The sequence below is a fragment of the Mobula hypostoma genome, chromosome 10 (assembly GCF_963921235.1).
Source record: "Mobula hypostoma chromosome 10, sMobHyp1.1, whole genome shotgun sequence".
NCBI lineage: Eukaryota > Metazoa > Chordata > Chondrichthyes > Myliobatiformes > Myliobatidae > Mobula > Mobula hypostoma.
Genome location: NC_086106.1, coordinates 120,656,244 through 120,678,275, shown reverse-complemented (window position 1 = coordinate 120,678,275; position 22,032 = coordinate 120,656,244). Strand labels below are relative to the sequence as shown.

Sequence of the window (22,032 nt, the reverse complement as noted above, 5' to 3'; positions counted from 1 at the left end):
GAGTTCTGGCTTTGCTGTGTTGGATTCTAATGTTTTAATCCAAGATTCTTTCAGAAGTCAGGAAAGAAGCATGGAACCTGTTGCTTCATGAGTGTTAATAGAACAAAGAGAGATTGAGAAAACAGTGATAGGGAGATAGAACAGAACTAAGAGACTAAGATGATGCTGGCTTCATGATCGGCTCTTTTATACTACATAAATAATGAAAATCCCATTCCAATTCATGGATAAAAATCAACCAATGATAAGGCTCTTATTGAAATAATACAGCATCAAGGAAAGTTTCCAAAACCTTCTCGAATTATACCAATATAACCACTAGGAGGATGCACTGAACAATTACATACACATACTGTGACTACTAAGAAACATACTAGGCAGTTACATGTATATAAATAATACAATATAAAATACAAGTAGACAATTAGTTGTTAAACTGCAGAGAAAATATCAATTAAACATTTGGATCCAATGCCACCTAGCTTGAAAATGCTGAAGGACCTGATGTCTAGAGGGTTGTACTGATCTTTTTGGGTGCCACCAGCCCCTACCCTGCTCATAATGCGCTGTTCGGCTGTCAAGTTTAAATGAATTGCTTGGCAGAACAGTTGGCACTAACGTTTTCCTTTCTCCTGTGATGTGTGTGTGTGTGTGTGTGTGTCTTTGTTTGTTGTTTCTGGACAGAGCGTAGCAGGGCAGGAGGGTAGGAGAAGGCATGAATGTCCAGGTGTCCTCAGTCCGATACAGCATCTCCCAGACATCCTGCAGCAAAGCCACAACACCAGCACCTCGGCTGACCAGCAAGAATTGGGGCAGACCCTCCACAACGAGATTACAACTAACCAGGCAGGTTTTGCAAAGAAAGTCACAAGTGTCCTGTGTAATATTAGTCACTGCAGACAGAAATTTTAAAAATATCCTGAGCATTGATAATGCAATAGGTTTATTTGAAATGGCAATATACACTCAGTGGCCACTTTATTAGGTACAGGAAGGGAACCCGGTGTGGTCTTCTGCTGCTGTAGCCCATCCAATTCTAGGTTTTATTTATTGTGTGCTCAGGGAAGCTATTCTGCACAACACTATTGTAATGTGTGGTTACTTGAGTTACTGTCACCTTCCTGCCATTCTCCTCTGGCCTCTCTATTAACAAAGCATTGTTGTTCGTAGAACCACTGCTCACTGGATGTTTTTTTTGTTTCTTGCACCATCTTTTGTCAACTCTGGAGATGGTTTTGTGTGAAAATTCCAGGAGATCAGCAAGCAGCCTCTGAGATACTCACACCACCCGGTCTAGCACCAACAATTATTCCATGATCAAAGTCACTGAAATCACATTTCTCCCCCTTCCCCCATTCTGATGTTTGCTCTGAACAGCAACTGCACTTCTTGACCATTTCTGCATGTTTTTATGCATTGCTGCCATGTGATTGTCCGATTAGGTATTTACTTTAACGAGCAGAAGCACACATGTAGCTAATAAAGTAGCCACTGAGTGCATAACTTCTCTAAAGTTACTCCTTGCTTGTGTGACCTCAGATTAAAGAGATAGTGGGATTTAAAAGGCTTTGTGTTGTTTTGCTATCTAATGGCTGTCATTTGTTAAAACTCTCTAACATGACTTTCTATCCTCTATTCAATCAAATAAAAGGCACCAGTCAAAAATATGATCCTATAATAACAGGACTTGCAGTAATATACTGTATTTTGGGAATTAAACTTTTTCCGTTATAATATGGTGACGTGTGCAGTAAAAGTTTAGTTGAAGTGGTAGATTGATAATCGGGATAAATTATTCAAGGGCTTTTTCTAATAATCAGCTCCTTTTAGGGTGGTCTTCAATGTTCCAAAGTGCGGGGCAGGAAAGCTGCACTTTCAAATGTATTTAGACCCAAAAAAATCCACCCTGTGAAGAGTAAGGTGCCACAGTGGCAAAGCAGTTACTTACATACTGCCCGTTACGTTGCAGGCATTTAGGACAGCAATGAAGGTCCTCCATCGCTGGCAATGCTCAGGGCTTCCTCCATCGTGTCAGTAGCTTCCTCTTGGTTTTCACTACTGTCAGTCATGCAAATCCCGGGTGGAGACTCAGGAATACCGTCACACTCAGATGTAGCAGGATTTTTCATTGCTGTTTCTGTTACAATTTATTTTGACCAGTCAGGGTTGTTAGGCTTGAACTGAACCCCTGAAGCTGGAGGACCGATAGACCACTCCACCCTGACCTCTACCCTTTGACTTGTTAGGCATAGGTGACCCTACCAAGATCCAAAGCACAAGGGCCTGACTCTAGCCAATATGGCTCCCAGGTCATCGAAGCCTTTCAAATGCATTTAGAGCCAAAAAAAAAACACTACAAAGAGGTAGTGTGCTACAGTAGCATAGCGATTAGCACAACCCTATTTCATCGGAATTCAGATTTCATTTCCATCACTGTCCGCAAGGAGCAACCACTTGGGTTTCATCCGGGTGCTCCGGTTTCGTCCCAGACTCCAAAGTCATACCAGTTAGTCGGGTAATTGGTCATTGTAAATAGTTCTGTGAGTAGGTTAGTGTTAAATAGATGCAGTGTAGCTCATTGTGCCGGAGGTCCGTTCCCCTCTGCATCTCTAAATAAAGTAAATAAATACATTTTAAGCTGGGAGTTGGAAATATATTCAGTCACATGTTACCTGTAATGCTGACAGTCACTGCCCATTCACAGCAGCTTCTAAACTGAGGAGGGGGTTAAACATCAACCACATTGGTGGATATGGAGTCATATGTAGGCTGGACTGGATAAGATGACTGATTTCCTGCCATGAAGAATGCGAGTGAACCCTAAGAGTTTTTACAATAATCCCATGGATTTACAGTCGCCATCACCAAGATGCAACACACAAAAAGCTGGAAGAATTTAGAAAATCAGGCCACATCTGTGGAGGGAAATGGACAGTTAATAGTTCAGACCTAGGCCTTTTATTGGGAATAAAACATTGAGTGGAGATAACCAGGATAAAAATTATTTCCCCTCGATCTTTTCACAAGATATAGGATATCAATCCGAAATGTCCACTGCCTACTTCCTACCTCAGATGCTGTCTAACCTGTTGAGTTCCTCCAGATTGTTGTATGTTACTCCACGTTCCAGCATTAGCATCTCATCTGTTTCCATGACTGAAAAAAAAGTTTTAATTAAAAAAATATATACTTATTTAAATTTAAATTCTCCAGCTGCCATGGTGAGATTTGAACTCACATCACTGGAACAATCATCCACGTCTCTGGCTGGCCATCTAATGTTGTTACCCATGACCTCTAATGCTGTTATTTTCCATCTGTATGATCTTTGGTCGAGAAGTGAGCTACTGCAGATTAATATTAGTCCTTAATGTGCGTGAAATTGTTTGACCTCAGCCTTAGGACTCTCACAAGAAGAAAACACAGCTTGTACTTAACTCCCTTTCATACCTTTGAGGTCCCAAAAACATGTCTCTGTTGTCACATCGGAAACAAGACACAACTTCCACACAGCAATTTTCATCAAACTGTGATGGGACAGGCGTTAAGTAACAAGGAGTGGGGAGCTGGCACTATTGTTCTGTAGTTGCAGAGACCTGCTTCAGTACATGCACACTGGAGGTCAAATTCACGTGCATCTGACATCTCACTGTACCTCTATTCTCACCACTAATCCATAAGCAGTCCATACCTTACTGAATAAAAAGGCTTCATTCACTTCATATCTGGCCCCTCACTTTTCTACCAGCATAGAAGATGCATCAATTGTGATGCTAATGTATTCAAATGCAGTTGCTAACCTTATGATGATTGAAGGCATTTATTTTTCTTTATTTTTTGTAATTTATTTTTTATTTGAAGTTCATCATCAAACAAACATTTCCATAAGATGTATTTCAGATACTGTACATATATATCATATACTCATATTTGTCACAAATCTCCACATAATATTTATCTGAGGTATACACTTATAGAAAGGAGAGGAAAGAAAGAGCAATCGAAAGAAGAAAACTACGTACAGAGTAGGGAGTGATCTGTTTTTTTACAACATATTCATTGGCTTGTGAGAATAAAATCAGGCCTATGAGGTGTTATGTAGTTAAACCATTTTTCCCAGTATGAATCAAATTGTTCCAACTTATGATTAACAGATGCTGTTATCTTCTCCATTTTGTAAGTGTATTGATGGAAATTACAATGGGCATTTATTTTTCTTTACTTTAACCAATATTGGTTTCTTACACTTGATATATTATCATATTTATGTAAGTATAAATGGATTCATTATATTTATTTTTAATTTTTGTTTCAATTATTTCTTTAAATTGATTGCATCTTTTAAAAATGTTTCTGAATGTGTCCAATCAACAGAGACTTTTGGACGCAATGTAAAGTTCTTCAACAACATGAGCTTGTTAGGAGGTCTCCGGTATAAGCCAGGAACAGGTCTCTCACTACCTGCTGACCAAGCCCCATTGCTAATTTGCTCTGCCTCAGAGAACAACCAGGCCAGGAAGGCGATGAGTACCTTAGGAACTGTGCTAAGGCCATGAGGCCACTGCAGGGAGTTGGTTGACAGGCGCCAATGCTCAACACTTGGTTGACAATGGTGAACCACTTCATTCACCTCTATTCACATTTTCTCACGTGCCCTTGAGTTTATTCCAGAGTTAATTTCACACAGAGTGACAAGTATTGCTCAGTAGTTTGCCTGAGTCAGAAGGATGTGGATTTAAATTGTGCATTTTGAGCCTGAGCCAAAGATAATAAGGGTAGCATTCTCAGTAATAGAGGGTAGTGAGTCCCACTCTAGCAGTGACTCTGCAGTACAGAGCACTTCATGATGCGCAACCATCTTTACTTGGAAATGGTAGTGCAATAATTTGATTCGAGTACGATGTTCTCCTAAGGAGATATTCCCTCAATAGAGTACACCTGTGCATGTCTTTGTTTAACGTGGGAAGGCTGTTGCACAGGCAGCTATCTCACAGTCCTTGACGGACTGGAGTCAGGGACCAGTGCACCGCTGACAACTGGGGACCCTTCCTTGCTGCAGCCTTCCTCCGCCTTCGCTGCTGTTGTGATGTGCCATCACCTTTCACCAGATCCTCCGCTGAGTTCTCAGTTGGATTGGTCAATGCTTAAAACCTCCCCTTGACCTTACCGCCATGGATGACTGCAGCAGGAGATGGGTCCAAACAGCATCACTCTTGGAATCTCAGGAACTCAGAAGCCTCTCCATCGCCACAAGGTGATGATCTTCCGAGAAGAAATATATTACCTTCACTGCTGTTCCCTGAGCCACAAAAATGATGAACTCCTGAAAAACGTCTAGTTCAGCAACATTTTGTAAATCAAAAAGGGCTGTATAAAATGCACCGCAGCAATATTGATACAATGTGTTATATACAGAGAGTGAGACACTATTCATTATGGCAAAATATAGTTTCATAAAACACAGAAAAGTAGACCAAAGAGCCATTGGAGTTATAGCCAAAAGTGAACATTGCTAAATCAATCGATAAGTGTACTTTATTGTCATCAGATCTAAATCTTGGAACTCCTTCCTTATAAATCCTGTCACAGAAAAACCATCCAAAGAATGTTAACTAATCCTCAACTCCAGCTTTGCCAGCTGTCAGCCATCAAATACCTTAAATGCTCCTAATTCCACAAAGGTTCAAAAATATTTTATTCCTGTTAAAAGTTAATCAATCAATGAAAAGGTTGTTTCAAAGGAAAATAAAATACGTCTTACAACTTCTAAACTCACCCAATCAAAAAGATCTAAAGAATACCGACATGTCATTTAATTCATTGCGAGTACCTCATTTCATTGAAATCAGCAATGGAAAATTTCCATTGCCAGATCCACTTTGGCACAGGTTCCTTGAATAAATATTCCAGCAAAACTTCTGCGGAATTGTTGCATCTCTGAGTAGTTAGGACATTTCTGGAATGCTTATATTCACATGGAAATTCTGACTCTACTGATATTTATATAGGGAAATGTGAACAATTCTGTGCGGAATTAGCCAAGTGAAAAAGCAGGCAAAATGCAGGATTATTCTTTATTTTAACACCATGGGAAGTTCCACCTTAGAGGTCAGGCAAAGCCTTTATTTATCTAAAAGACAGTCTGCAAATTGCAGCACCCCTTCAGCTGATCGTCGATTTTTGTCCGAGATCAGTGAGAGCCACAACATTCTAACTCAGGCAATGAACAGAGCTATCATGGATAGATTAGCTCTATTTGTCACATGTATATTGAAACATTCAGTGAAATGCATCAACCGCCAAACTGAAGGCATGCTGCCACAGCCCACAAGGGTCGCCATGCTTCCAGCACCAACATAGCATGCCAACAACTTACTGGCATTATGTATTTAGAACGTGGGAGGAAACTGGAGCACCTGGAGGAAACCCACATGGTCATGAGGAGGGCAGACAAGCTCATTTCAGTAAAAAAGCAGGAATTAAACCCCGATCACTGAGTGCTGGCACTATCCGACTGAGTTCCTCCAGCTTCTTATGTGTGTTACTTTGGGTTTCCAGCATCTGCAGAATCTCTTGTGTTAAATATTTATGCTTTATATATTTTATATTGTTCCTTGTGGTAATTTTATGTATTGCACTGTTCTTCTGCTCCAGAATGACACATTTCACAACAAATATCAGTGATAATAAACCTGATTCTGACCATTGGAATTCTTTTATAAGCGGTTGGCTTAGGCTTCATGTCCTCTTATTTCCAGGGTCAGCAGGTGGAGAGTCCACAACCTAAAGGTAGTTCTTCTTCATCTTCTTCTTCGTTCACATCGTTTATCGACCCCAGGCTCCTACAAATATCTCCGTCCAGTCCTACAGGAACACCAGGTACAGATCAGCAAAGCAGCAATGGACTGTTAAATGCAGTCTCAGTCGAGTAACTTACATGTCGGTCCATGGCCTCCTTATGTGCCAAGTTGAGGCCACCTTCAGGATGGAGGAGCAACTCCTTATATTTTGTCTGGGTAGCCTCCAACCTGACGGCATAAATATTGATTTCTCCTTCCAGTAAACTAATTTGGCCTTCCCACTTCCTCCATTCCCCACGCTGACCTTTTACCTTTTCTCACCTGCCTATTACTTCCACCTGTGTCCCCTCTTCCTTCCCTTTCCCCTGTAGTCTGCTCTTCTCTGCCATCAGATTCCTTCTTCTCCAGCCCTTGACCTTTGCAACCGACCTGGCTTCATCTATTCACCTTCCAGCTGGCCTCTTACCCCCCACCTTTTCAGTCTGGTATCTTTCCCCTTCACACTCAGTCCTGAAGAAGGGTCTTGGCCCAAAACATCAACTATCTCTACATTTCCAGAGATGCTGCCTGACCTGCTGATCTCCTCCAGCATTCTGCGTCTGTTGCTTTCGATTTCCAGCATCTGCAGACTCCCTCGTGTATATCAGTCAAATAAAACTTACCCCTGTCTGTGTCCTATTCAGGTAGTGGTAAGTGTGAGCCCCTTCAAAGAGACAGTACGAGAAAAGGGTCCGTTGTGAATGTCAACCCAACCAATATACGGCCGCAGAGTGATACACCAGAAATCCGCAAGTACAAGAAGAAATTTAACGCAGAGATACTGTGTGCTGCTTTATGGGGTAAGATTTTGCTGATACTCCAAGTTCAAGTTCAAGGTACAAAAAGTACAATACATATCGTCACACACAGCACATATAGTTACGATCCAGAACATACAGTCAAAGAATAATGTTAGCACAAGTCCCTGAATGACATGGCCTGGAGATTGACAGGTTGACATAAAGTGTGAGGTGCATGTTTAAGTAAGACAGTATCATGTTACTGGCACTATTATATTAAAACAAGCAGTCGTATAAATATGTGACACAGCAGCAATAAAAGATGAAAAGTGACCAGACCAGGATGAAAGCGTGTCTGTGAATTAGACAGTGCAGAAGGGCGCGACAGGGCATTCAGACAGAGTGTACATGTGTTCTGGGTGGCAAGAATTCTAACAGCCTTTGGGTGGCGAGAAGCTGTTACCCAGCCTGACAATTCTGATTCTTATGCTGCGGTAGCTTCTACCTGCAACAGGAGATCAAAGGCAGGGGTTCCTGATGTTTTTAATGCCATGGACCCTTACCGTTAACCAAGGGCTCTGTGGAACCCAGGCTGGGAATGTCTGGATCATTGGAAGGATGGGAGAGGTCTTTACCAATACTGGAGACACTTCTGAATTGCCCTGAATGGAAGGGAGGGAATGGGAATGGGAATGGGAATGAACCCTCAATGATGTTTTCAACCGTCCTTAACTATCCGTTGCAGGGCCTCACAATCTGATGCATTGCAATTCCCGTAGCAGATGGTGATGCTGCTGGTCAGGATACTGTCAAACCATAAGAACTTATTAAGAACAACTTCTTCCAGTGAATGGTGAAGCTCTGCCCCATAAGGTTGTGGAAGTTAGATCATTTGAGTGTATTTAAATAGAAGTTAATATTGTTGAAAGACCAGGGAACTTAGGGTAAAAGGAACTGGCAGAGGAGAGGTGAAATAAGCTATGATCGACAATGAAAATCTTGGCAGGTTTGCAGGGCTAACTTACTGGCTCGTGTTCCTATACTCTAATATGCTCAACAGCTAGAAGCAAAAAATAATGACAGTTAGCTCCTCAAGTTACTAACACTCAACAAGATTATTCATGAGCCGCAGCGATTTGCTCTGGAGAGAGTCATCATTCTCCAGGTCAGACGAGAGTATACCGTGCCTAATAAAGTGGCCATTGGGTATAGGTTGAAGGTGTTCGTGTAAGAGAGACTTGTTCAAGTAATTTAGTGTTTGATTTCAGTTGTAAAGAAGAATAAATGTAGTTAAATCAACTGCAGAAGAATCATCCCATTATTCTGGCATTCCCTGGAGGCCTTCAATTGGATTATGTTTTGTTAATGCGAGTTTATGTAAATGTGATTATTGAGGCCTTGTTTCAGCTCTCCGTGGTTTGGTGCTCTCCATGTTCCTTGAGCACACTGCCGTGACAAGAAAATCAAATGATTTGGAGAATAACTTTTGAAGAAAGGTTTCTGCAGCTCCACAAAATTCAGGAATGTCACGGCGCTGAAGTGGAGCCATTTCCCTCATTATCCCTGGGCTATTTCTTTGGTGAATTGCTTAACTGCCACTTACTTGTCCTTATCAACGAGCCCTTTTAGTTTCTTCTCTTCAATCATTTTACAATTTCCTCAGACTTTATTTTGCTTTTTGCTCACTGCTGTTGCTTCTGACCATAGACTATAATTTCAGGCAATGCTTAAAGACTGTTAATGGTGGATTCTGCCTCATCAGAAAAAACGTGGAGGGAAACATGCTCAAGATGGCACTGGGCTGCGGCCACCATTGAGGTCGAGGCTCAGTTTTAGTTGTTTTTAGTGGAGTTTTTTAGGGTTCATGGGAATACCTTTGGGGACCTAGAGGAGTGTTAGGCCTCGGTGTATCATTTTAGCAATGGGGTAGTCAAAGGCCCATAGTCTGCATCTGAATCCGAGTCAGAATCCAGGTCCGCTGTAAGCTGGAGGTCAAAGTATACAGACTGCCTTCAGGTTAGAGGACTGGGTTAGTGCGTGGATGGGAAGGAGGTACAGGGCTTGTTTTTCTGTTATTGTTCTGTTCCTTATTTTGTTCTGTGCTGTTCTGCTGAACACTGCAGGCATGGTATACTTGGGCTGTCTCCAGCACACCCTCGGGTGTGTTGGTTGTTAATGCAAGTGACTCATTTCACTGTATATTTCAATGTCCCTGTGACAAATGTACTTGAATCTTGAAAAACCATGAATGTTTCATGGTGGTAATGACCTCTAGAAATGGAGTTCAGCTACCATGAGTTGGTGAGCTTAAATAAAAGAGTAGAGGAAAAGACTTAAACCACCTACAAAATTAGAAATTGCACCATAGTTTTGATCATTGTTATCTACATCGCAAAAAAGGAACAATGCAGCTTTCTGTGGATTTGCCTATGCACAGTATATAGCACAAATCTTGAATATATGCATATTCTTGCAAATTTCATAAAAAGCTGCCCAATTTAGGAGATTCAAATCTTACAGTTCTAATTTTAGACTATCTACCAAATGTATTGTAAGCAGAATAATAACAAGGGTGGTATGGTAACAAAGTGTTAAGCACCATCGAAGCATGGCAATACTTGTGGGCTGCGTCAACACAATCCTCACTGTATGTTTCCATGTACATGCGGCAAATAAAGCCAATCTTTAAAAAATAGTTTCTAAGTATCAAGGCTTAATAAATGAATACATCACTAGCAAACGTGTGGTCAGCAAATGAGACATGGGTTCCTTAGTTTGGAGAAGTACACAAGATTTGACGTCAGAGGTTGGAGATTCTGTGTAAAAACCTAGGTACAAGTTGTTGTGGCTGTGATCAAAGTCACTGCAGAGACACTGGATCTGGGATATTGAAGTCTTTATTCATCACAACAAGCAGATATTCTTCTGCAGGTCCTCTCAGTAGAGTATCACAAACTGAAAAGTACATCACATTTTCATACTCTTAATAAGTGATTCAATACAATTTCAATAGTTACAATAACATTATTTACTTCAAAACTTTAGTTTCCTTTTAATTGCATATCTACAGTGTGAGATAACTTTGCTGGGACACTTCCCTGAACTTGTTTACAATGGTGCAAATCACTTTAAGCCCATAGTTACCTGGAGAGGTGCAGGGCAATTAATACAGCCCCAATGACTTCATACCTGGCTGCTGCAGATGCAAATATCTCCCAGTCACTATTTAGCAAACCATATCTCTTAGTCCTAGGGTTAGACTGTGCTTTTAACTTCAATTCACTGCTTGCAGTTTACAATTAGAACTGAAGACTAGTTCTTGTTTGAATCAATATCTATGTTCACATAACTCCAGAATACTCCCTAACACGTTTAGTGAATTATAACCATGAGAATGTGTTTATTAAATATATTCACTGACACTTGTTTCACTGATGAATTGAAACTGTGATAAATGCTGAAGTGAATTTGAAAACAAAGCTCGGGCTGATTTTCAACCCCATCAGAATAGCAGTTTACTGTACTCAAAGCAGTTTCTATGAGCTGTTACTTCAATGACATAGAGTCATGCCCATGGAATCTGATCAATTGGCCCAACTGGCCCTTGCCAATCAAGATTGCCATATACAGTGGTTCCATTTGCCTGTGTTTGGCCCATATTCCCCTTAATCCTTTCCTATTCATGTGCCTGTCCAAATGCCTTTTAAATATTGTTAATGCACCTGCCTTGACCACTTCCATTGACAGCTCATTCCATATACTGACCACTCTCTAGGTGAAACAGTTGCCCTTCAGATTCCTGTTAAATCTCCTCCTCTCACTTTAAACCTGTGCCCTCTAGTTCTTGATTCTCCTGCCCTCAGAAAAATACTGTTCATTGGCTCTATGTCCCTCATGATGTTATACAACTGTGTAAGATCAACCTTCATTCTCCTGCTCTCCAATGAAAACAGTCCACATGACTGAAAGGAAGGAAAAGAGGAAGGTTTACATCTTGTTTAAATATTGAGAAATATGAAAAGAGAGAGAAGGATAGGTGCTCAGTCTTGAGTGATGTGTATGTGTCTACCATAGCTGGTTCCCATAATAAGAGATCCAACATGAATTGGGCATTTAGGAACATCAAGGAGATATTACAATCTCTGAGGAGATACAGTACTGTGCAAAAGTCTTAGGCACCCTAGATCTTTTATATTGTTTCAGATGATATGGCCTTCACTGAGCCCTGACCTCAACATCATTGAGATTGTCTGGGACAACCTGGAGAGACAGAAGCAAGCGAGACAGCCAAAGTCCGCAGAAAACTGTGGCAAGTTCTCCAAGATGCTTGGAACAACCTACCAGGCAGTTTTCTTATAAAAATGCACAACTGTGTACCTGCGAGCATTGATGCAGTTTTAAAGGCAAAGGGTAGTCACACCAAATATTGATTTGATTTAGTTTTTTTTTACTCTTTACTACTCTGTATAATTTTTTGGATATGTAGAAACTTTACAGGTCATTATTTTTCAAAGCATCTTTGCTTTACAGAATTTTTTACATGTGCCTTAGACTTTTGTATAGTACTGTTTAATTCTTAGTCCTTTCTATTTTACAATTAATTAAAAGTTGAAGGATATTATTTTATATAACTCATTGATATAACCAATCAACTCCTCCAATGGGTCCCGTCACTATACTGTCCCCATCGGCCCACCTCATCTCCCTTATTTGGTTCCATGTGCCACCTCCCTTTCCTATCAGATTCCATCATCCGCTGCCTTTTGTCACCTCCCTTTTCTGCCCACATCCGACTGCCAATCACCTGGGTCATCCAATCACTCACCAGCTCTTGCAACATCCCTCCCTCTTTATATTGGCTACCTATCTACTATCCTTCAGACGAGATGAAGGGCTTTGACCTAAAATGTTGCCTCTCCATTTTCCTCAGTAAATGCTGCCTGACCTGCTAAATTTGTCAGCAGTCTGTGTCCTTGCTCCAAGTTTGAGGTTCTTGTTCTCCATGTTATTTTGCCCTACTTGTTTATTGAAATTCTTTTCTGAACATGTTGTGGAGAAACTATGGGATAAAATACTGTAATAAACTGTGTTTGATCTTTGCAGGAGTTAATCTGCTGGTGGGCACCGAGAATGGACTCTGGTTACTGGATAGAAGTGGGCAAGGCAAGGTTTATTCCCTCATCAGCCGAAGACGCTTCCAGCAAATGGATGTACTGGAGGGACTGAATGTGCTCATCACCATATCAGGTTGGGGATATTTCCAAGTTCATTAACTGCTGTACAAATGGAAGTTGAACAGAGCCAGTGATGTTGCTGCTTAAACCCTGGACTCATTCTTCTCTACACCTTCTTTTCGAAGTGGCAAATAATTCAGTTATAGAGCTTCCTCACAGTGTGTGATGATCATAGTTCAGCCAAATAATAAACCAGAAAATATTCTGGAAATTGGGAAGTCTATGTCAGAGACAGAGGGAGAGACAGTGAGATGGAGAGACACAGTGAAAGAAGCAAAGAGAGAAAGAGAGACACACACAAAGAACAAAACAGAGAGAGAGAGAGAGACAAACACACACAGAGAAAGAAACAAAGAGAGAGACAAACACACACACACACAGAAAGAAAGAGAGAGAGAGACAGAGAAACAGAGACAGAGAAAGAAACAAAGGGAGACACACACACACCCAAACACAGAGAAAGAAATAGAGGGAAAGAGAGAGAGAGAGAGCGAGAGACCCCCTCCCCCCCCACACACACACACACATCAAAACAAAGAGACACACAGAAACACAGACAAGGAAACGAGAGAGAGAGAGAGAAAGACAGAAGGAAGCAGTGAAAGAGAGGGAGAGACAGACATAAAGAAACAGAGACAGGGAGACATAGGAAAAATCAGAGAGAAACACACACAGAAACAGAGAGAAATGGAGAGAAGGACAAGCAGAGTCACTGTTTCAAGTTAATGACCAGTCATCCAGAACATAAATGCCTGACCAGTATTTACAGCAAATTTTCAGATTTCTAGCATCCGTCACCTTCTGCTGTTGAGCCTTGCTGTAAAGAATTGCCACCACATTTTCTCAACAGAAGGCAATCTATTTCTCTCTGGCTGGGAAATGGCCAGTATTAGCAATTTTCTTTTTGACATCCCTATTATTAAGCATTCAGAATGAGAAGGTTGGGCTTTCTAAACCCTAATATTCATGGTGTAGGAGCTTAAACGTTATTTCCCTGCTTCAGAAGTGTAGAACACGGGGTGAACACTCAGTAGATGGGGTCAGCCAATTAGGAATGGTGAAAACATTTCTTAACTTGGTGAAAGAGAAAGGATTGGTGTATTGGAATTTACTGTCTCAGGGAAATGAAAAAACTCAAAGTATTTTCAAGACTGAGATTGACAGCTACATGGACACTAAAGGTATTGGGTGAGAAAAGGACAAGGTACATTAAGATTTAAAAATAAACTTTGTTTGTCAGATGTACATCGTAACATCAGAACAGACAGTGAAAGGCAGCATATGCATCTTTGCTTGCGATGTGCTGGAGGCAGCTTTCAAGTATTGCCATTCTTTCACCCCCATCATCCATTACCTTTTCACAACTCACTAATCCTAACCATACACCTCTGTAATGTGGGAGGAAACTAGAGCATTTGGAGGAAACTCACACGATCAGGGAAGGATGTACAAACTCCTTACAGGCAGCAGCAGGAATTGAACCCTGATCTAACATCTGGTGTTGTAACATGAATGCGCTAACCACTACTCCACCGTGCTGGCCCCTTGATTAGGCATCATACTTAATGTTGTATGTGGCCATACGTCCAACTCTGCTTCTATTTCTCAAGTTCTTCCTTATCATTTACAAACTTGGCCATTATGTATTGAGCTTTTAAAACTGACATGCTGAAGGGTCAAAACTGGCACAAACACAGCTCGCTAAAGCACTCAACTCAGTAGACACCCCACAAGGGCCTCACTCCTCCTACAATTGCATCAAAAGAGCATAAGAGCATCAAAGGTTATGGGGAGAAGGAGGAGAATGAGGCGAAGAGACATACAGCAGCCATAATGGAATGGTAGAGCAGACTTGATGGGCTGAATGGCCTTGCAGGTAATGAACATTGAGCTGAACTGAACTGAAATACGCTTTTTGATTTTGTATTTTATATTGTGTTTTTGCTTGCTCTTTTGTTGGGGTTTGCGCAAGTTTTTTTGCATGGGTGAGGGGGTTTGATGCTTTTCTTTGAACGGTTGTATACTGCATACCGTACATGCTTTGATAACAAATGTACTTTGAATCTTTGAATGTTCATGAAGCAACCATTTTGAGGGACATTTTCAACACCTGAAAGAAAGCAGAATTTGACCAAGCTCCATGGATTTTTGATCAGGTCACTTTGGTCCATGCATTTATTTTTCTAATATTCTTCTTTACATGCTCATAAAACAAAACATTTGGACAAAACAGGTCCTCCAAATGTAAAGCTATTTACATTCTGTTTCTTCACACCAAGGTTTCATCACATTATCTGGTGACAAATGGGTCCTTCAGTTTCCCAGTGAAAGACTGTAGAGACTGGATTTTTCTGTATCAGATACCTCTTTGTGCATCTGATGGTCAAATTTCCATCCCGATGACACTAAATCCATTGTCAGTGTCAACAGTTAATTCATCATCACTGCACATCCAAGGATATCCCTTCCATTCTGGGAACTGCATTCTGATGTCCTTGTCCTGGACCCTTTTCTTGTGTTGGTAGGACCCTGTTGGATATCGTTAATATAGAATGCTGTGATGCCAATTCATTCATTTATTGGCGGTTTACAAGGGTAGGGGAGCTGCAAGGCCTTGGTGCTAGCAAGGACTAGGTCTCAAGTCACAGTGTCAGGAAAGAGACGTTGGAGCGTTGGAGTCCGTGCATTCCACCCGCGGCAGATTGGCGCAGTGTCTAGGCTAGAGTCAGTGCTGCACAGCCCCCCCCCACTGTGTTCACATGGCAGACGACACACTGTAGTGTGGTCAACTTCATCTTTCTGCGACATTCATGGATTCAGAGTCTTGGACTATAATTTTTTTTGTGTGACTGTAATTTACTGATATCTTATATGTGATTACTACCTTATACGTGCCTTGTGCTGTGTGTGACTGTTTGTACTGTGTTTCACGTGTCGGCTCTGGAGTAAGGCTGTTTCATTTGGCTGTATCCATGGGTATATATTCATTGAGTGACAGATAAACTTGAACTTAAACTTGAAAATATCCAGAGCTCACTATTATTTATCTAGTTCTCGGTGTTATTTATTTATTGTATTTACATGGTTTGACTTCCTTTGCATATTGGTTGTTTGTCAGTCTTTGTGTGTAGTTTATCATTGATTCTATTGTATTTCTTTGTTCTACTACAACTGCCTGCAAGAAAATGAATCTCAGGGTTGTATATGATGACACACATGAACTTTGATTATAAATTTACTTTGAACTTTGACTTTGAGAATCTGAGGTACTAATATCAGAAGTTGTTAACAGAAGAGATTGGGCACCATGCTAGTGTAGTGGTTAGCACAACTCCATTACAGGTTGGGCATCAGAGTTCAGAGTTCAGAGTTCAATTCTGGCATCACCTACATGAAGTCTCTGTAGGTCCTCCCCATGGAAACGGTGGGTTTTTCCCTGGTGCTCTGATTTCCTCCCACAGTCCAAAGGCTTATCAGGTAGGATAATTGGTCATTATAAATTACCCTGTGATTAGGTTAGGGTTAATCAGGTTTGTTGGGGGTCGGCGGGGCAGCATGGCTCGAAGGGCCAAAAGGGCCTACTCTGTACTGTATTGCTGAATAAATAAGTACTGGTGGATGCTAGACTCTGAAGGTGTATAAGATGATAAGGGCTTGGATTGAAACTTCTCCCCGGTGCAGAAATGCTAATACAAGGGGAGGGGGCATCATTTTAAGGTCTGTAGAGGGGAGGGATGTCAGAGGTAGGTTTTTACCAAGGTGATGGTAGAGGCAGATACATTAGGGACATTTAAGGGATGCCTATATAGGCACTTAGATGAGGGGAATAATAGAGAACTATGTGAAAGGCAAACACGAGGAAATCTGCAGTTGCTGGAATTTCAAGCAACACACATAAAAGTTGCTGGTGAACGCAGCAGGCCAGGCAGCATCTCTAGGAAGATTCTTAGAGATGCTGCCTGGCCTGCTGCGTTCACCAGCAATTTTTATGTGTGTTGCTCTGTGAAAGGGAAGGGTTAGACTGATCCTGGAGCAGCTAGAAGGGTCAGCACAACAGTGTGGGCCAAAGGGCCTGTTCTGAGTTTACAGTGAACTGCTGAAGTAACTAGTAATTCAGTAAGTCAAGCACCATCTGAGGAGGATGAATGAATAGATGATGGTTTGGGTTGAGACCCCGCAGTTTACAGAGAATCTGAATTGGTTTATTGTTAATTACATTAGCAATTCATTCCCATAGTCACCAGGAGTGAAAGGTTGGTTTGTACGTCTCTGTAGACCAAACTGCTTCAGAGATGCATGGTAGTGTCATGGCTAGCGCAATGCTTCACAGCGCCAGCTCTAATATTGGGGTTCAATTCCTGCCCCTGTGTGAATGGAGTTTGTACGTTCTCCCTGTGATTGCTCTGGGTGCTCAGTTTCTTCCCACATTGCAAAGATGTACAGGTTAGTGTTAGTAAGTTGAGGCCACGCTATGTTAGCACTGGAGGCAGGGCCACACTTGCTGGCTGCCCGGCACAATCTGCTTTGATTTGATTTGATGCAGACAATGCATTTCGCTGTATGTTTTGATGTGCATGTTACAAATAAAGTTAATCTTATTTTAAGATGTATTCCTCAAGTATTAACTTAATCCTTGAGGTTCTGGTGCTAGATGTTTGTTCAAACCTGTCAACATTCACAGATACATCTGTTTCCAATTCCCTGTTTACTACACTGAATATCTTTTTTGTGCGTTATTTCTGATACTGTTCACATTCCTCATTCTTATCTCTCAGTGAAGCTCCTTTATCTTCCTTATTTCCCTTTGAACTGTGGCGGTGATCCATTTGGGATCAGGGATTTGAATCTATGCATGCTGATTTATGCTGTACAACGTCAACTGAGACATAAATAAATAATTTCCCTCTGTCTATTTCAACTCTTTCCTTCTGGCCTTGGTGTTGTCTCCATTGCACCAAATCGCACATCATCTACGACTTCATGAAGCTGTAATCGCAATTACCCAAGTGTGTCAAGAGCTGTATTTTCTGTAGGCAGTGGGTTTGCTTTCCATTTCTGAGCTGAGGAAAGAGCCACTCCTCGTACCTTCTGATACGTGCTGGCCCATGAAGCAACTGTGCGTCATATTTACTAATTTTGCCTGAGATAATCGTGCAATCCTATTTTTTATGTAGTTGGCTGAAATCCCACACGGTACCGTAGCAGTTAGTGTGGTGCTCTTATAGCTTGGGATTTTGGAGTTCAGAGTTCAAATCCGACATCATCTGTAAGGAGTCTGTACGTCCTCCTGGTGAAATGCATTGGGTTTCTCCAGCTCAGCTCAGGCTTCCTCCCACAGTCCAAATTAGTGGGTTAGATGGTCATTGTCAATTGTTCCATGATTAGGCTGGGGTTAAATCAAGGGTTGTCAGGTGTCATGGGTCGAGAGCCGGGAGGGCCTCTTCTGTGCTGTATCTCAATAAGTAAATAAATCTCACAGTTACATCAATGCACACAGAATGCTGGAGGAATTCAGCGGGTCGGGCAGCATCTAAATCACATTTACATCCCCACTTTGGCACTGGATTAAGTACTGAGTCTGTCCTATTATCTTTATCTTGCAATGCTCTCCTACTTTGGTGGCTGTCTTTGTTCTGGATACTTTATTTCTTTTACCTTCCAACCTCTTGTGGTATGTTCAGCACTTTGCCCCCTTGTATTTCTCATCTCTCTGAATTTGAACTGTGGTATTTGTCTCCATCTACTGGAATAATCCCATTTGTAGTCTGAGTGCATTTTCCAATGTCCGCATGTATTCCAGCTGAGAAATCTCTCCACAGGAGTTTCTACACCTCCAAGTTCGTCCTCATAAATAAAACTTTTAGAAACCTCTCCTCCCTCATCTTTTTCCATTCTCCATTCTGGCTCCCTTCTCACCCCTTCTTTTCCTTGGCCTGCGTATCCGCTCACTCTGGTGCCCTGCTCCTTCCCTTTCTTTGTTCGTTCGCTCTCCTCTCCTAACAGATTCCTTCTTCAGCATTCAAGATTGCATAATGGCATTTCCTGTACAAAAGTGTAAAGGAGAACAAAATATTTGTTACTCTGGCTCCGATGCAGCGCCAAAAAAAACACACAATAAGTTAAAGAGCACAATAATAAAAAAAACACAATGAACATAAATACATATAGTATAGCTTATATACAGTGTTTGTATCTATATAAAGTGATGCTAGGTCCAAGAGTAAGCTGACTGACAGTAAGTGACAAAGTAGGGTCAAAGTTCAGTTTGGTTGATAGTTTAACTCTTATTCTACATATGGATATGTTGTCTTGATTATTTTGATGTATTTTTCTCTGTTGTTGATTTTCAATAATAATTAATAAAAAGATTTAAAAATGAAAATGAAAGTAGTGGACAGAGCTATTGATTAGCCTTACTATTTTGGGAAAGTAACTATTTTGGAGACTGGTTGTTCTGTGGTGGATGCTACATAGCCTCCTCTCTGATGGGAGTAGGACAAACAGTCCATGTTCAGGGTGGATGAGATCTTTCCTGATGGTACTGGCCCTTTTCCATCACCTTTCTACATATACGTCCTTGATGGTGGGTAGGCTAGTGCTGGTGATGTACTCGGCAGTTTTGACTAACCTAGCCTTTCTGTCCATCACAGTGCAGCTCCCGTACCATGCAGTGATGCAGCATGCTGGGATTCTGTCTCTTACGCATCTGTAGAATGATGTGAGTATAGATGTGCATAGACCAGCTCTCTTCAGCCTTTTCAGAAAGTAGAGGCATTGTGAGCATTCCTGATTGTGTATGATGTGTTCTAGGACCATGAGAGATTGTGCAAGACGTACACACCCAGGAGTTTGGAACAGCTCACAATTTCCATTGCTGTCCCACCAATATAAAGAGGGTTGTGAGTTCTCCTGGAGATGATAATCATCTCTTTTGGGTTTTTTTTGACAAAGAGGAAGAGGTTATTTTTTTTTACCTATCATCTCCCTGCTTCTCACCATTCCCCCTACCCCACCACCTACCTTCCTCCTCACCGAGCTTCATCTATCACCTGCCAGTCTGCACTCCTTCCCCTCTCCCCGCCACCTTATTCTGGCTTCATTCTCCTTCCTTTCCAGTCCTGATGAAGGATCTCAGCCCAAAAGATCAACTGTTTATTCTGTTTATTCCTCTCCCTAGAAGCTGCCTGACCTGCTGAGTTCCTCCAGCATTTTGTGTGTTTTGCTCTGAATTTCCAGCATTTGCAGAATCTCTTGTGCATAAGAGTTCACCCTGCCCTGTTTGCATTTGATGTTTAAAAATACACACAGTGGTCACTGAGAGTACGGTCATGGTCCTCTGCTGTGGTAGCTCATCTACTTTCAGGTCCGACGTGTTGTGTGTTCAGAGACCATTTGCATATCGCTGTTGCAATCCACTGTTTGAGTTACTGTCACCTTCCTGTCAGCTTGAACCAGTCTGGCCATTCTCCTCTCACCTCTTTCATTAACAAGCCATTTTTGCCAAAAGAACTGCTGCTTTACTGGGTGTTTTTTTTCTGTTTTTCACACCATTCTCTGTAAACTTTACAGATTGTCATGTGTGAAAATCCTAGGAGATCAGCGGTTTCTGAGATACTCAAACCACACCATGTGGCCTCATCATTCCATGGTCAAAGTCACTTAGAACACATGCCTTCCCCCATTCTGATGTTTGGTCTGAACAACAACTGATCCTCTTGACCATGTCTGCATGCTTTTATGCATTGAGTTGCTGTGTGTGATTGGCTGGTTAGATATTTGCATTAACGAGCAGGTGTATGGGTGTACCTATTAAATTGGCCACTGAGTGTGGTTGACAAGGAAACAGAGGTGGAGGAAAATGAGCCTTCACTGACTGGCATAAGCACAATTTCCTGAATGGTTTCACTATGCTGCATGAGATAGTTTTCTCTCCTACAAGTGGGAATCTATTAATCTACCTTTAACATGCAATGGACCGGCCATCGCAGAGATCCCACCATCAACACCATGAATGAAAAAGTTAATATAAATCCCATGAGCTATATGGCATCAGACGTCACACGAATTGCTGGAGGAACTCAGCAGATCAGGCAGCATCTATCAAAAGAAATAAACAGTTGACATTTCAAACTGGGACTCTTACATTGACTCTCTCCATAGATGCTGCCTTACCTGCTGAGTTTCTCCACCAAGAAACATTTCTTGTGTGTTGCTCTGGATTTCAAGTGTCTGTAGAATCTCTTGTGCTTACAAGGCCAGAAGATACATTATAGATAGTTATGAGACTCTTAGATAGGCACATGGATGAAAGAAAAAAAATAGCGCTATGTGGGAGGGAGGGTTTAGATTGACCCTGGAGTATTTTAAAGAGTTGGCACAATACATTGATGAAAACTATCCCTCATTCCCTTGCCTGTCCCTCATGGTTTCACTGATCTCTCTCAGATTTATGTTGAACGTAATGATGTCCCATGTTCTCATTTGATTGCTGTGTACCCATCTTTTATATGGTTGTTAAATCCTGGAATTGGGACAATTGCATTAGATCAGGGGTTCCCAACCATTTTTGTGCCATGGACCAATACCATTAAGAAAGGGATTCCCAACAGGGGACCCCCTTTTTAGAGAGTGTGATCACTACAATCCCATTAACATTCTGCTCACCTACATTCCAAGGATGTGTTGGTAACAGCCCACAAGTGTCACCATACTTCCAACGCTAACATAGGATGTCCAGAACTTCCCTTACGTCAGAGAATGTGGGAAGAAACGAGAGCCGCCAGAGGAAGCCCACACAGACATGGGGAGAATGTACAGCCTCCTTACAGGCACCAGCGGGAATTCAACCTGGTTCACTGGCGCTGTGAAGTGTTACGCTACGCTAACTGTTACACTATCGTGCCACTGTGTGGTTGATGTTTGGTACAGACCCAGTGGTTGGCATGGACTCATAATTTGTTCTGCTCCTCTGAATTACGACATTGATCACACTTAAAACATATTTACTTGATTAGTATTTGGGATTTCTTCAGACACACACAGGATTTTCTTTCTAAGATTCCCCACGGTCTTTTCTCTCCCATTACAGTATTTGGCTGAATTATTTTGTATTTTATTTAGTTATTGAGATGCAGCACAGAACAGGCCTTTCCAGCCCTTCGAGCCACGTCACCCAGCAATAGCCCAATTTCATCCTAGCTTAATCATGGGACAATTTAC

The 22,032-nt window shown here is 41.6% G+C and overlaps 1 protein-coding gene across 4 annotated transcripts in view; it reads left to right on the top strand.

Annotated features, from left to right (window-relative positions):
• Positions 1-22,032, top strand: part of si:zfos-2326c3.2 (mitogen-activated protein kinase kinase kinase kinase 4) — a 349,204-nt gene that overhangs the window by 246,762 nt on the left and 80,410 nt on the right. For 3 of the 4 annotated variants that reach the window (XM_063061134.1, XM_063061138.1, XM_063061137.1), the window contains 4 exons: positions 685-846; positions 6,759-6,879; positions 7,484-7,639; positions 12,683-12,826. In XM_063061134.1, the coding sequence (XP_062917204.1) occupies positions 685-846; positions 6,759-6,879; positions 7,484-7,639; positions 12,683-12,826 (583 nt within the window). The remainder of the gene's footprint in view (positions 1-684; positions 847-6,758; positions 6,880-7,483; positions 7,640-12,682; positions 12,827-22,032) is intronic. The other variant, XM_063061135.1, reaches the window with a different exon arrangement.